Below are 13,666 nucleotides of genomic sequence, written 5' to 3'. Positions count from 1 at the left end.
ATAATATTATTAAAATTATAATGTAATATAATATAATTATTATTTTATTTTTATATTTAATTAAAAATAAAAATAATATAATATAATGATAATTTTTATTTTAATATTTAATTTATTAATAATATTAATAATAAATGAAAATAATTATAATGATTAATAATTAAGTGATAGTACTGACGATAACGATAGTTAGATAATAGTGATGGTAGTGGTAGAGGCGGCAAAGTGAGGTAGTAATAATGATAGTGGCTAGATGGTACAGAGGTGATAGTGATTAAATAGTGATAATGATGATCAAGTGATTATAGTAGCAGCAGTGATAACAGCGATTGTAGTAATAGGATAATAATAGCGGTGATAACAGCGATGATAGCAATAGGATAATGTAGTAGTGATGGTAGTGGTGGTGATGATAGAATAAGAACAGTGATAGTAGTGGTAGCAGCGATGGCTAGATAATAATAGTGATAATATTATTGATAATAAATAAAAAAAATTAAAATAAGTAATCATAATTATATAATGATTATTACGTTAATTATTTTAAATATAATTAATTAAATTATGTAATTGTCATTTCATTCTGTTAAATTTTTTTTGAATGTTATCAAATATAAAAATTAAATATATAATATAATTATAATTATATTACAATTTTAATTGTACCATATCCGACGTGACCCAGGGAATAAAGCTGCACTCACCATTGTCGTCGGAAAACAGAGCACATAATATGAATAAACCCACCACTACCAGCACGGAGCATCGCCAACGGCCAGAGGAAGACCACAAACATTATAAAAGCACAAAGCCAAGGAAATTAGAGGACCAACAAGATTAAAATATTCAACCCCATGCCAATCTAAACTTCTCGAACGAAGATAACATCAACCCCTGGACGTGGGCGAGTTAGGGGAGCTAGTTACTATCAAAGGAAAGCAAGGAACCATGGTTGGAGAATTGGGAACAGTATGGCAGAGTTTAGGCATCTCATTCTCATGTAATTCAAGGATCAGTGACCTACATATCAAAACGGCACCACTGATTCTCTTGAGTATACTAGCCAATTGGGAAAAACTCCCAAAGACAAGATACAAAAATCATAAACAACACAAATTCTCCATTTTTCACTCATCATGGAACCCAAATTTGCTGACAAAACACAAAGCCAATTATATACAATCCATGCCGAAGGTAGAAATGGAATAACCCATATTCAGACTGTTACGTCCCTCATTATCCAGAATTTTTCTTACTGGACATATACAGATATTAACATTATAACTTCCTGCATTCACATTTTTTCATTAATTTTTTTAATAAAAGAAAATAATAATAATATCCATTTACCCATGAATTCAAGGATAAGAGTAGAGAGAGAGAGAGCGTATTCAGTGGGCAGTGTCATCGGGCAACTGACAATACATGCACTTGCGTGGGGAATACATGTCAACCTTTCCAGCTGGGCTCCGGAACCCATCCAAATGAGTAGCTAAAACCCGGTAAAATATGGGCCCCACTAACACATGGCCACGTCAGCAATTGCCTGCTCTTTTTGATGTTGGATTGCATTCGTTCATACGGCAATATGAAGGTGGAAAACTTATACATGATTTGAAGATTTGGAAATTTTATTCCTACAAGTTTTCCTTTCATCTTCCTCATGTGCCCCCCTTCTTCTCTTTTATTTACAATTATACCCTTTCCCCTACCTTATAAAATAAATGGAATGGCTTGTGTGTCACAGTCATCTAGAGGCACTCAAATACAAAAGAATATAGCTGGCTTTACTAAGTAGTATAATTTTGATTAGGCAATTGCTTATCTTAATCAACTTAGCTTAATTTCTGCAATAAGCATTATCATAACCCCACCAACTTTTTGCCAACCAACACACACCATTTCTCTTCCTCTCATTTCATATTTGTGAGGGAGCACAAGTATTCTATGTGGATTAGCATCCATTTACACATTTATCCAAAGTCAACTTCCTTTAAATTACCTTTTTAGACATTACCAATTAAATTATATTAACTTGACAACACAAGTCAAAAACCATAATTTAACTGCCATTGGATAATAATTTAATTTTTAAATATTTGTTTTTTAGTATAAAAATATAAATTTAAATTATATTAGTATTGTCGTCTTTAAATTTTCTAAAATATAAATTTTATTTTATAGAGTATGAATTTTAAATGTATCTTTTATGAACTTGAATTATAATTAGACCAATAGATTTATAAAATATTCCAAAAATACATTAAAGTCAGAATTTTAAAATTATAAGTGATTGTATCTTATTTTTTTTTTTTCATCACATTGAAACTTTTCACTCGTTTTATTTGTGAACATAAATTTTATATATAAACTACATAAATATTTTATATAATTTCTATAATTTTAATATTTATAAAAATTTAATTTTTTAAATATGAGTTAATTACTTCAATTATGATTAATTAGAGATGAATTTTAATAGAATGATTTTTTTATTAAGAGATATATTCGAGAGAAGAATTTATTTCTCATATTTTAGAGAGTAAATTTTGAAAGGCCCAAAATTTAAATGATCGCAAAGGGGGCATAAGGGTAAATTGAAGTAAAGGAAAATACAAAACAAGAGCGTACACCTCTATAACATCGAAGGGGGATTGTATTAGGACATAGAGGTCATAATCAAAAAGGTGTTTGTCCGAAAATCAGCTCCAAAAACACCAACAAAGAAAAACCCGCGTCCGCATATCTCTAGATTTCTCCTCCAATCAAATCACTGGTACACCTGTGAGTCACTTCCTCTCTCTAGCCCCCCGAGTTTCCTCCACTCTCTTTCCTCTTCTCTTTAGGGCTTTTCTTCTTGTCTCACTTTCTCAACTTAAATCCTGTGGTATTACCACAAATGGAGTGGTTTTAGATCACTTTTCGTCAATGCTGGATCTGTTGAGGCCTCTTCATGTTTCAACTGTGAGTTTCAGTGTTTCTCTTTGCTTTCATTTTCATACATTTTTGTTTTATTTTTCAATGCCTTTTTTAGCTTATTTTAGTCTCTTCGTCTTGTATTTTTTCCTACCCAATTTCAATGAGTATAAACTAAAATTGAAGTTCATTTGTTGAGATTTCTGTAATTCTGTGAAGGAACTTTACTGGGTCTGTTCTGATGGATTTGGCTTTTTTTTTCTTTTTTTTTTTTTTTTCTCAAACTGAGTTACTGCCTTGCACATTTTGGATTAAAGTCTTTGATTTCTTCTTCCTTTTTTTTTCCCTCTTCAAAATGCATTTTCGTGAAATTTGTTTGTTATGTATTAAAATGCCGGGGGATTTCTGGTGATTGTCTAATTGACATAGGTAATTGTGGGGTGGAGCTTTGTTGGATTGGCATTAAGGTTTTCTATAATCTATAGACAGACTTCATTTATTTCAGTATGATCACTAAACTTTAATTTGTAATAGCAAATTGTTCAAACGAATTGGTCATTACAAAGCAAATAAAAATTTTCTATTAACGTTCTATGGGCTATCGGGCGTTCTTAATTGGTCATCACATAAGCAATTGGCTAAATGTCAAAAAAAAAAAAAAAAAAAAGAAAAGAAAGTGACCTTATTGAAATAAATAAATTTAGTTCAGTGATTTTGTTGAAAATAATTAAAATTCAGTGCCAATATCGGAATTCAGTGATTAAGTTCAGCGATCATGAGTAAAATTACCTCTGCTCTAGCTTTGAATATCAAACCCAGCATTTGGCACGTTTTCCTCCTTTGTGTGGTAAATAGATGACTTCATATATTAAGGTTTTCATCAATTCTTCTAGTGGTGAGAAATTCCTTGAAATATTGTCTGAAATTTGTTTTTCCCTTATTTAAAAATGTTTCCTTTCCAACCAATGAGCTTTAGCGAAAGCTAGGTGATACTGGAGTCTTCTCCAGGTTAATTGTATATATAAAAAAAATTCCTTTGCATTTTTGCATTGGTGATTAATCCGTTGATGTATTTTAATTGCACTGGATTGAAATGTAAACGGAACATGTTTTTAAGACAAGAAGATGAAAATTATTCATTTGCTTAATGAGAATGAATAGGGTTTTGGTACTGGGGTTGCGGAAATGTTGACACCTAAACTGCCATGAGCCAGGCTGAAGTACCAAGGATGAAATCCCCTCTCGTTCCACTTGGGACCTTGATTGGTCGTGAGCTTAGGAACGAGAAGGTTGAGAAACCTTTTGTGAAGTATGGACAAGCTGCTTTGGCAAAGAAGGGAGAGGATTACTTTCTGATAAAACCTGACTGCCAGAGGATTCCTGGGGATTCATCAACGTCTTTTTCTGTCTTTGCGGTACTCTCTTTTTTTTGTACTTTATATTTTGTTTTCCTACTTTTTCTCAGCAATCAGTTGGAGAATTATTTAAAAATTATAGTAATCTTAGGCCCATAACAATTCTTACATGGGTTTGATGCATATTCTATAGGAATTCATTATGTTGGTATTCTTGACAGATTTTTGATGGACATAACGGTATATCAGCTGCCATCTTTGCTAAGGAGAACTTATTGGATAATGTTTTGAGTGCAATTCCCCAGGAAATCAGTCGGGAAGAGTGGCTTCAAGCCCTTCCTAGAGCTCTAGTAGCAAGTTTTGTGAAAACTGACATAGAATTTCAGCAGAGAAGTATGTATCCATATTCTTATCTATAATACTTCAATCTTCTTTTTGGTATTTTGTTACTGTACTTGCATTTAAAATTTGATATAATGGCAGGGGAAACTTCTGGGACAACTGTGACGTTTGTTGTGATAGATGGGTGGACTGTAACTGTTGCTTCTGTGGGGGATTCACGATGCATCTTGGATACCCAGGGGGGTGTAGTTTCCCTCTTGACAGTTGATCACAGGTTAGAAGAGAATGCAGAAGAGAGGGAGCGTGTAACTGCAAGTGGGGGTGAAGTAGGAAGGCTAAATGTTTTTGGGGGCAATGAGGTAACATACAATGATTAACTGTCATCTGCAAATTGTTGCAGTGGGGAACTTTTATCGTATCCCTTCTCCTTCCACTTTCTTGGTTTCTCCTCAATTTCCTTTGTTTCATTGGTTCAATATCTCAATGCTGTAGGTTGGTCCCTTGCGCTGCTGGCCAGGTGGATTATGTCTTTCTAGGTCAATTGGAGATACAGATGTTGGAGAGTTTATTGTTCCAATACCGCATGTCAAGCAAGTGAAGGTGGGATCATTTTCTCTTGTTGGTGATGGATTTGTCACTTTTTTTTCATTATTTGTTAAATTTATAAAAGTTTTTTTTCTTGTTATCCAGCTATCAAGTGCTGGGGGAAGGCTTATTATTGCTTCTGATGGTATCTGGGATGCATTATCATCTGATGTGGCTGCAAAGTGTTGTCGGGGTTTACCTGCTGAGCTTGCTGCCAAGTTGGTGGTTAAGGTGATATATTATTACAGGTTCACTGTTGTGTTTTGTTTGCCACTGGTTGTCTTAATTATAGTTTGTCCTTCTCTATAGGAAGCTTTAAGGTCAAGGGGGCTGAAGGATGATACAACATGCCTTGTTGTTGATATTATCCCATCTGACGTTCCTGTCTTACCTTCTATACCAAGGAAGAAGCAAAACATGCTTAATTCACTTCTGTTTGGAAAGAAATCTCTAAATTCTGTTAACAAAGCAACAAATAAGCTTTCTGCTGTTGGAGTGGTAGAGGAGTTGTTTGAAGAGGGTTCTGCTATGCTTGCTGAAAGGTTTGTTAATTTCCAAGTTCATCTGATGTATATCAGATGCCTTTCATTTTGTTTTTTAGTAAATAGCTTATTTGAGAAGTGTGTGCGCAAAAGAAAATGAAGGCTGGCTCTTTCCTAAATGAGGACCTTAATATTACTTTGATAATGCAAATGCAGGTTGGGTAAAGATTTTCCTTCAATCACAAACTCTGGGCTATATAGATGTGCCGTATGCCAAATCGATCAAACCCCCACTGACAGTTTATCAGTAAACTCAGGGTCTTTTTTCTCACCTGGATCAAAGCCATGGGAAGGACCCTTCCTCTGCCCTAACTGTCGAAAAAAGAAAGACGCCATGGAAGGGAAAATACCGAGCAGACCTATAGTGACTGCATAGCAAATCATCTGGTAACAGAGTAAATATTTATATTTTTTGGCTGGAAGTGTGAGCATGAAGCATGCTTGGTTTTTGCTTTCTGGTACTGATTGTAATAGATGTATGAGAAATGAGGTGGTGATATAGTGCCTAGGTGTTTTGTTTTACAATTGGTTGTGTCAACTCTGGTTTTTTTCCAGCTTTGGTTAACCTGACAGAGGACAGAGATGTCACCTGATAGATATGTTTGTGATAGTTTGATTGCTAACAGCTTGATGATGTAAGTAAAAATGAAGGTTGCATAGTGATGTGCTCATCGCAGCAGCTAATTTATTGTGACCAGTCCAAGTGGAAAATTGCATCCTTGTGCCTTTTACTTATTGTACACATACAACTTGTTGGGACAGCAAACAACTTTGGAGGTGGCTTTCTCAAGTTATTGGTCACTGTGTCCAATCCAAGTGGAAAATTGGATCCTCGTGCAAATGATAAATGGCCTCTATTGAATGCAATAAGATCTTAAGACTTGTTAAAATTATAGGTGACCTTGTCAATGGATTTTTTGCTTTGTATTGTTAACTCTTGATAATCCCTAATATTGAGGTGGCATTAAATATAATGACGGAATATTTACAAGAAAGAATTGCAAATTTAGTGGATGAGTAGTTAGTGTCATGGAAAACGTAGATTTTATAAGAATAATTCTAACACAGTTTCAACTTTTAACGCCGAGGAGGCTGTTCTTCTTCCCAAATCTAAAAAAGACGAAGGAACCTATTTTATTGAGCTCATGTTCTTAAACGAGCTTCCAACTGATGCAACTGTATCTGTAGGCATTCCAGCAAGGTTTGGCATGGCCAAATGGCCTAATTAGCAATCAAGATTCTGGCCAGGTGACTTGAACCAGGCATTGCCTAGGCAAACATGAAACAGTATGGCGTTTAAAGATTCTCATTAGCTTAATTTTTTCTTTTGTGTGGCAGTGGAAATAACTCATTGATCACGGTAAATATATTGAGTTTAAGAGATTCAGGTTCAACTCTGTCGACTTTCCCTCCCTTTACATGTGTAATAAACACAATTTTTTTTTCCTTTTCGGGCTTTGGCATTGAGTGGCGGATGCGGCAAAGTATGACATCAAATATTTTAAAAAGCGTCTTCTATACCATCAGGTTTGTTGAAGACAAATGGTGTCCGACTGTTTCAAATTTGCATGGGAAGGGAAGCTAATAGAGGTAGAGGAAGAAGAGGCTAAAAGCAACCACCTAGGATTTTTCACACTAGAAACTTGGCAGTAGATGAGTTACAAAGTTGTATTTTCTTAGTTCATTTGGAATTTTATTATTTTGAATAAAAATATTGATGTAATGATGATTAGATTACTTATTTGGGCAGTCTTGGGTCCCTTTCTCACTTGACACATGACAGTTGACAGGCTTGAAGGTGCTATTTTGAAAGGATAAAAAGCAGAGTTGGATCAATGCACTCCATGTAAGAAACTGATAGGACCAGATGTTTATTCTCTAATTAAACAGAAAGAGACCCATAAAAGTAACTATAAGGTTGCAAATAAGATGAACATAAAGCACACAACAAGTACTATGAAGACACGTTATCAAAACACAAAGACGCTAAAACGGTCAATTTGGAGGCACCCATTGGAGCTCAATGCCATTGTTCCATGCACCAATGGGATCTCCAGGCTTCATATCCACAACAGAAGTATAAGCAGTGCACCCTCCAACCCTGACCCGAATCCTATATTGAGTCATTGATGCATCTTTCAAGAAATGGCAACAGAGGGTACATTTGCAGCCACTTCCCTCTTGTTCTGCCTCCTCAAACTGCCCACAAAAAGTGGTTGATGAGCAGTTCAATGGTGATAAGAGAATATTTTCAGAGCAGTTAAATAACATGGCAGTGTTATGAGTAGAAATATTAAAAGGCAAGTTCTCAACAAGCTTTAACCCTCCAAAAGCAAGATCAGAAGAGTAACATGTGTTTTTCTGTATCATGGAAGGGCCTATAACAAGCTTATAAGCACTAGGGTTAATGCTCAGGATCTTGTAGTAAAACCCTACAGATGATAAGAATTCTAGGACACCATTGTTGCAGTAGATTCTGTACCTAGGATCTCCACAATTATCACTGGTGCTTAGTGGATGTGGGACTTCCATGCTACCACATTTAGGGCAAGCATCAAGGGCTGACACTTGGGTTACTAAACCCATCAAAAAATATATCAAAAACATTTTAAATCTGGTGTTAAAAAGGCAGAAGAGGAAAGGAAAGACTATGGAGCAAGAAGGCTAAGAGCAAGATGCCCTATTTATACAAGATTCACCCCCAAGTTACATGGGGCATGAACCAATCACCAATTTAACCGCTGCTAATATAATATGCTTCGAATAATGAAGTTCCTGAGTGTGGTTTTTCTCAGTGCACTATATATCACCCAACTCTCATCAGACACGTCAGTGTGTGAGGTACCTTGTACTGCCTTTGCTAATTGTAAAGGGTAATATAGGATATGGAGTTGATCATTGATTAAGCAGCATGCGACTCTGAATGAATTAAAATGCCGACTCTGCATGAACCAAGAAGCTGATTAGCCAAATTGACAGTGTCTACCAATCAATTGTATCAAACAATGAATATAAAATTGGATCACATTTTCATTGTTTTGGTCAAGAATCATTCATCCATCACATTGATTTAATAATTTTTTTTCCTTTCTTTTACTTGGAACTCAAATAGAAAGTGAATATTATAGGTTACACAATTAGAAATAACCCTTTTCTTTTTATCATAATAATAGATCAAGAGACAAAACTTTGAAATTGTTGATGAAAATTCTAAAAACATGAAAAACACTGAAACTTGTTGCTCAATTTTGACAGAAACTGGGAATGAAAAGTTTCCCCATTATCCTGTAGAAGTTGGTAATCAGGACAAGAACAAAAGAAATTCCTCCAAGATCTCAGTTGCGTCTTATCCATGAATTCTTTGGCCAATAGGTGTTGAACAGGCAAGGATTGGAAGACTAGGAATGGAAAGTTGATGAATCCCACTTTCCTTATTTAAAAAGCTGAAGGACTCCCACTTCTGTATTAAATGATAAAATAGATTTTGGCTTGATCAAAAGAAGCAAGGACAAACCGGCAAAAGATCTAAAGATGGAATGGAGATTATCTTTTGGTTTTCTTTAAGGTAAGGAACGAAGCATTTTTAATTTAACGCAATTAAGTTTCTTTCTTTTTTTATACAATTAATACTAATACTGCACTCAAGCTTAAGGTTTCACAGTTTTAGCTGAACATTGTTGATTAACAAAATTAAACTTTTAATACAATGATTGTACAAATATTAATAATAAAATAATAGAATAATAAGCTGACAAAGACCTGTAATTGCTCTGATGACTTAAAAACCTTTAAAAAAAAAACTTTAGAGAGAGAAAATTCTTAAACTTTGAAGGGAATCTATAAATATTTTGATAATAAATGGGTAATGCAAAACAAACCTAATTTTCATCACTTAAATTGGTTGATGAAATTATCTACCACCAACCAGCTCCATTAATCAGACTTGAGCATTGGCTTTGGCGGCAGGGGCCGACACAGCTCATAAAGAGGGGTCAATTTCTTTTCAAAAGAAATCTAATATAAGCTAAAAATGCTTTATAAAAATAAGTGATTTGGTTTCTTAAAATATTGCCACGATTAAATTAATATAAATTAAAAAGTAATAAAAATAATTATTTAATTAATTTATTTCAAATTATATATATATATATGCGCTTTTATTCACACGTTTGCGTGGGTTTAATAATTTTTGATATATTATTTAATTGAATAAAAATATGAATGTATAGCTTTTTCAATATATTTATACTTAGAATAGCTTGTAAAAAAATTGTGAATGTATATATATATATAAATAAATTAAAAATAAATATAAAGAATAAATAATAAGATGCTAATAAAATGTATATAAATAAATGTTAATAATTAATGATATTTTTATATATTATTTTCATCTTTCTAATGTCTTGCTAATTAAAATATCATTTGACAAGTTTGAGAGAAAATTTTGATTGGATATTGCATTTTCTAAGAAGGTAACTAATTTGATTTTTAATGTGTGATATTATTTATATAGTTTATAATTATGATTCCTAATTTTTTTAGTATTAATTAAATTAAAACTATTGTTATAATTTTTTTATTACAAAAAATTAAGCACATAATTTTATAATTATGATAGACAATAAAAAGATAAGTTTGTTTTATATAATTTATAACTATAACTATTAGTTTTCCTGATATTAATTAAATTATAGCTATTATCATAAATTTTTATTATTATTAAATATTTTAAAGGTCTATCATTAATTGATGTTGTAAAATTGTTAGGAAAGTAAGGGCAAAATAGCTAAATATGAAAAAAATCTAATGAAATGTCACTTATCACTTTTTAGTGAAATTTATTTTGAGACTAACTTTATTTTATTTATATAAATATAAGTTTTTCTTTTATTTTTTTAAAAGAATTAAATATACTAAGTTGGCCTTTGACTTTTTTTTTAATTAAACATAAAACTTTAATATTTTTACATTTATTTAAATTATTGGAAATCTTAATTTTAGATACTAATTTTATTAATTTGTACTAAAAATTCTCTTTTATCAAATTTAATATTTAAAAGTAGTTTTACAGCAATTTTGAAAATAAATTAATTATTGAAGTCAAATTTTTTTTTTTACAAAAAAATTCATTTCTATTTATTTTTATCGCTTAAGTGTCAAAATTTTTAAGCTACTATTTATTAAAATAATTGCAAATTATTATTTTAAAACATTTATTAATTCACAAATATATCTACACACTTAACTCTTAAATTTTAAATTTATTTTTCTATGATATTTTGACTCTACACCTCATTCAAATTCTCTAGAAATTAATTTCTTAACCTACAGCTTAAAAGAAAAAAAAATACTAAGATGAATATATATATATATATATATATATATATATATATATATATATATATATATATATATATATATTATTTTTCTCGATTATATAAAATTAATAAAATACAAAATTTATAAGAAAAAATAAATATTGATTATTATTTAATAAAAATACAATTTATAAATTTTTATTAATTATAATAGTTATATATATTACTTTAAATTTCGGCCCTCATGTATATTCTTGCTTTCCCTTCTGTTTGGCTGTTTCTAATATCATATATTTATTAATATTAAAGCCCTATTTGACATTAATATTCTTGTAAACAAGCATTTTTTTAGAAAAAAAATATTTTAAATGTGATTGAAAATTAGTTTGATCTTCTGAAAATAAAAAAGAAAAAGTAATTTAAAAAAAAATTATTTTGTTATTTTATAATTATTATGATTAAAAAAATGCTAAATTTTTAATTTTAAATTAATTTTAATACACTAATTAATATTTATATCAATAATTATATCTTTATAATATGTATAAAAGTATTAATATTAACTAACATAAATACCCTTAATTCTTTATATTATTTATAATATTATAAATTCTAATGTTGCTCAAAGTTTAGTTATAATTAACAATAATTAATTACAATTAAAATACCAATGTAGATGATAATTTAAAAAATAAAAATAAAAATTAGCTGAAATAAATTAATTTTGAGAAAAATCAAATCGAAGTTTAACTTAGAATGGCATGCACATACAACAATATGAATGTTGTTTATATTAAGAATAAGGGGAAAAAAATCATATTCGTTGATTTGAAAAAGTATTTAAACGTAATACTCAATTTCTTGGTTTCTCCTTCCACTTTCTTGGTTTCTCCTCAATTTCCTTCGTTTCAGTGGTTCAATATCTCAATGGTGTAGGTTGGTCCCTTGCGCTGCTGGCCAGGTGGATTATGTCTTTCTAGGTCAATTGTAGATACAGATGCTGGAGAGTTTATTGTTCCAATACCGCATGTCAAGCAAGTGAAGGTGGGATCATTTTCTCTTGTTGGTGATGGATTTGTCATTTTTTTTTTCATTATTTGTTAAATTTATAAAAGTTTTTTTTCTTGTTATCCAGCTATCAAGTGCTGGGGGAAGGCTCATCATTGCTTCTGATGGTATCTGGGATGCATTATCGTCTGATGTGGCTGCAAATTGTTGTCGGGGTTTACCTGCTGAGCTTGCTGCCAAGTTGGTGGTTAAGGTGATATATTATTACAGGCTCACTGTTGTATTTTGTTTGCCACTAGTTGTCTTAATTATAGTTTGTCCTTCTCTATAGGAGGCTTTAAGGTCAAGGGGGCTGAAGGATGATACAACATGCCTTGTTGTTGATATTATCCCATCTGACGTTCCTGTCTTACCTTCTATACCAAGGAAGAAGCAAAACATGCTTAGTTCACTTCTGTTTGGAAAGAAATCTCTAAATTCTGTTAACAAAGCAACAAATAAGCTTTCTGCTGTTGGAGTGGTGGAGGAGTTGTTTGAAGAGGGTTCTGCTATGCTTGCTGAAAGGTTTGTTAATTTCCAAGTTCATCTGATGTATATCAGATGCCCTTCATTTTGTTTTAAAGTAAATAGCTTATTTGAGAAGTGTGTGCGCAAAAGAAAATGAAGGCTAGCTCTTTCCTAAATGAGGACCTTAATATTACTTTTATAATGCAAATGCAGGTTGGGTAAAGATTTTCCTTCAAACACAAAATCTGGGCTATACAGATGTGCCGTATGCCAAATCGATCAAACCCCCACTGACAGTTTATCAGTAAACTCACGGTCTTTTTTCTCACCTGGATCAAAGCCATGGGAAGGACCCTTCCTCTGCCCTAACTGTCGAAAAAAGAAAGACGCCATGGAAGGGAAAATACCGAGCAGACCTACAGTGACTGCATAGCAAATCATCTGGTAACGGAGTAAATATTTATATTTTTTGGCTCGAAGTGTGAGCATGAAGCATGCTTGGTTTTTGCTTTCTGGTACTGATTGTAATAGATGTATGAGAAATGAGGTGGTGATATAGTGCCTAGGTGTTTTGTTTACAATTGGTTGTGTCAACTCCGGTTTTTTTCCAGCTTTGGTTAAACTGACAGAGGACAGAGATGTCACCTGATAGATATGTTTGTGATAGTTTGATTGCTAACAGCTTGAAGATGTAAGTAAAAATGAAGGTTGCATAGTGATGTGCTCATCGCAGCAGCTTATTTATTGTGACCAGTCCAAGTGGAAAATTGCATCCTTGTGCCTTTTACTTATTGTACACATACAACTTGTTGGGACAGCAAACAACTTTGGAGGTGGCTTTCCCAAGTTATTGGTCACCGTGTCCAATCCAAGTGGAAAATTGGATCCTCGTGCAAATGATAAATGGCCTCTATTGAATGCAATAAAATCTTAAGACTTAATAAAATTATAGGTGACCTTGTCAATGGATTTTTTGCTTTGTATTGTTAACTCTTGATAATCCCTAATATTGAGCTGGCATTAAATATAATGACGGAATTTTTTCAAGAAAGAATTAGTCATTACAAATTTTGTGGATGAGTAGTTAGTG

At 32.1% G+C, this 13,666-nt stretch overlaps 3 protein-coding genes across 4 annotated transcripts; 2 read left to right on the top strand and 1 right to left on the bottom strand.

Annotated features, from left to right (window-relative positions):
- Window positions 1-2,674: 2,674 nt before the first annotated feature.
- On the top strand, window positions 2,675-6,437 carry LOC110666131 (probable protein phosphatase 2C 5). 2 transcript variants are annotated; one of them, XM_058146885.1, is made up of 8 exons: window positions 2,678-2,964; window positions 4,131-4,331; window positions 4,493-4,664; window positions 4,755-4,972; window positions 5,106-5,213; window positions 5,304-5,429; window positions 5,508-5,740; window positions 5,897-6,437. In XM_058146885.1, the coding sequence occupies exons 1-8, from the start codon at window positions 2,929-2,931 to the stop codon at window positions 6,114-6,116; spliced, it is 1,314 nt and encodes a 437-aa protein (XP_058002868.1). In that variant the 5' UTR covers window positions 2,678-2,928; the 3' UTR covers window positions 6,117-6,437. The 2 variants fall into 2 exon arrangements, with proteins under 2 accessions (XP_058002867.1, XP_058002868.1); XM_058146884.1 differs by having other exon boundaries at window positions 2,675-2,964; window positions 5,106-5,429.
- A 1,298-nt stretch (window positions 6,438-7,735) lies between these two features.
- Window positions 7,736-8,272, bottom strand: LOC110666132 (wall-associated receptor kinase-like 20). The gene has a single exon (XM_021826520.2). It carries the CDS (start codon window positions 8,270-8,272, stop codon window positions 7,736-7,738), a length of 537 nt encoding a protein of 178 aa, XP_021682212.2.
- A 3,545-nt stretch (window positions 8,273-11,817) lies between these two features.
- LOC131180065 (probable protein phosphatase 2C 5) lies at window positions 11,818-13,329 on the top strand. Its single transcript, XM_058147668.1, has 5 exons — window positions 11,818-11,907; window positions 11,998-12,105; window positions 12,197-12,322; window positions 12,401-12,633; window positions 12,790-13,329. Exons 1-5 carry the CDS (start codon window positions 11,818-11,820, stop codon window positions 13,007-13,009), a joined length of 777 nt encoding a protein of 258 aa, XP_058003651.1. The 3' UTR covers window positions 13,010-13,329.
- Window positions 13,330-13,666: the final 337 nt, after the last annotated feature.

The sequence above is a fragment of the Hevea brasiliensis genome, chromosome 5 (assembly GCF_030052815.1).
Source record: "Hevea brasiliensis isolate MT/VB/25A 57/8 chromosome 5, ASM3005281v1, whole genome shotgun sequence".
Classification (NCBI taxonomy): Eukaryota; Viridiplantae; Streptophyta; class Magnoliopsida; order Malpighiales; family Euphorbiaceae; genus Hevea; species Hevea brasiliensis.
The sequence above is the reverse complement of the archived record's forward strand: the minus strand, read 5'-3'. Positions and strand labels throughout refer to the sequence as shown.

Excerpts from the sequence above, each read along its gene's own strand:
- LOC131180065 (XM_058147668.1), top strand. The coding sequence starts at position 11,818 with ATGGCATGCACATACAACAATATGAATGTTGTTTATATTAAGAATAAG. Across the intron at positions 11,908-11,997 it reads ATTTGAAAAAGTATTTAAAC|GTTGGTCCCTTGCGCTGCTG; the intron begins GTAATACTCAAT and ends TCAATGGTGTAG. Across the intron at positions 12,106-12,196 it reads CGCATGTCAAGCAAGTGAAG|CTATCAAGTGCTGGGGGAAG; the intron begins GTGGGATCATTT and ends CTTGTTATCCAG.
- LOC110666132 (XM_021826520.2), bottom strand. The coding sequence starts at position 8,272 with ATGGAAGTCCCACATCCACTAAGCACCAGTGATAATTGTGGAGATCCT.
- LOC110666131 (XM_058146884.1), top strand. The coding sequence starts at position 2,929 with ATGCTGGATCTGTTGAGGCCTCTTCATGTTTCAACT. Across the intron at positions 2,965-4,130 it reads GGCCTCTTCATGTTTCAACT|GCTGAAGTACCAAGGATGAA; the intron begins GTGAGTTTCAGT and ends GCCATGAGCCAG. Across the intron at positions 4,973-5,105 it reads ATGTTTTTGGGGGCAATGAG|GTTGGTCCCTTGCGCTGCTG; the intron begins GTAACATACAAT and ends TCAATGCTGTAG.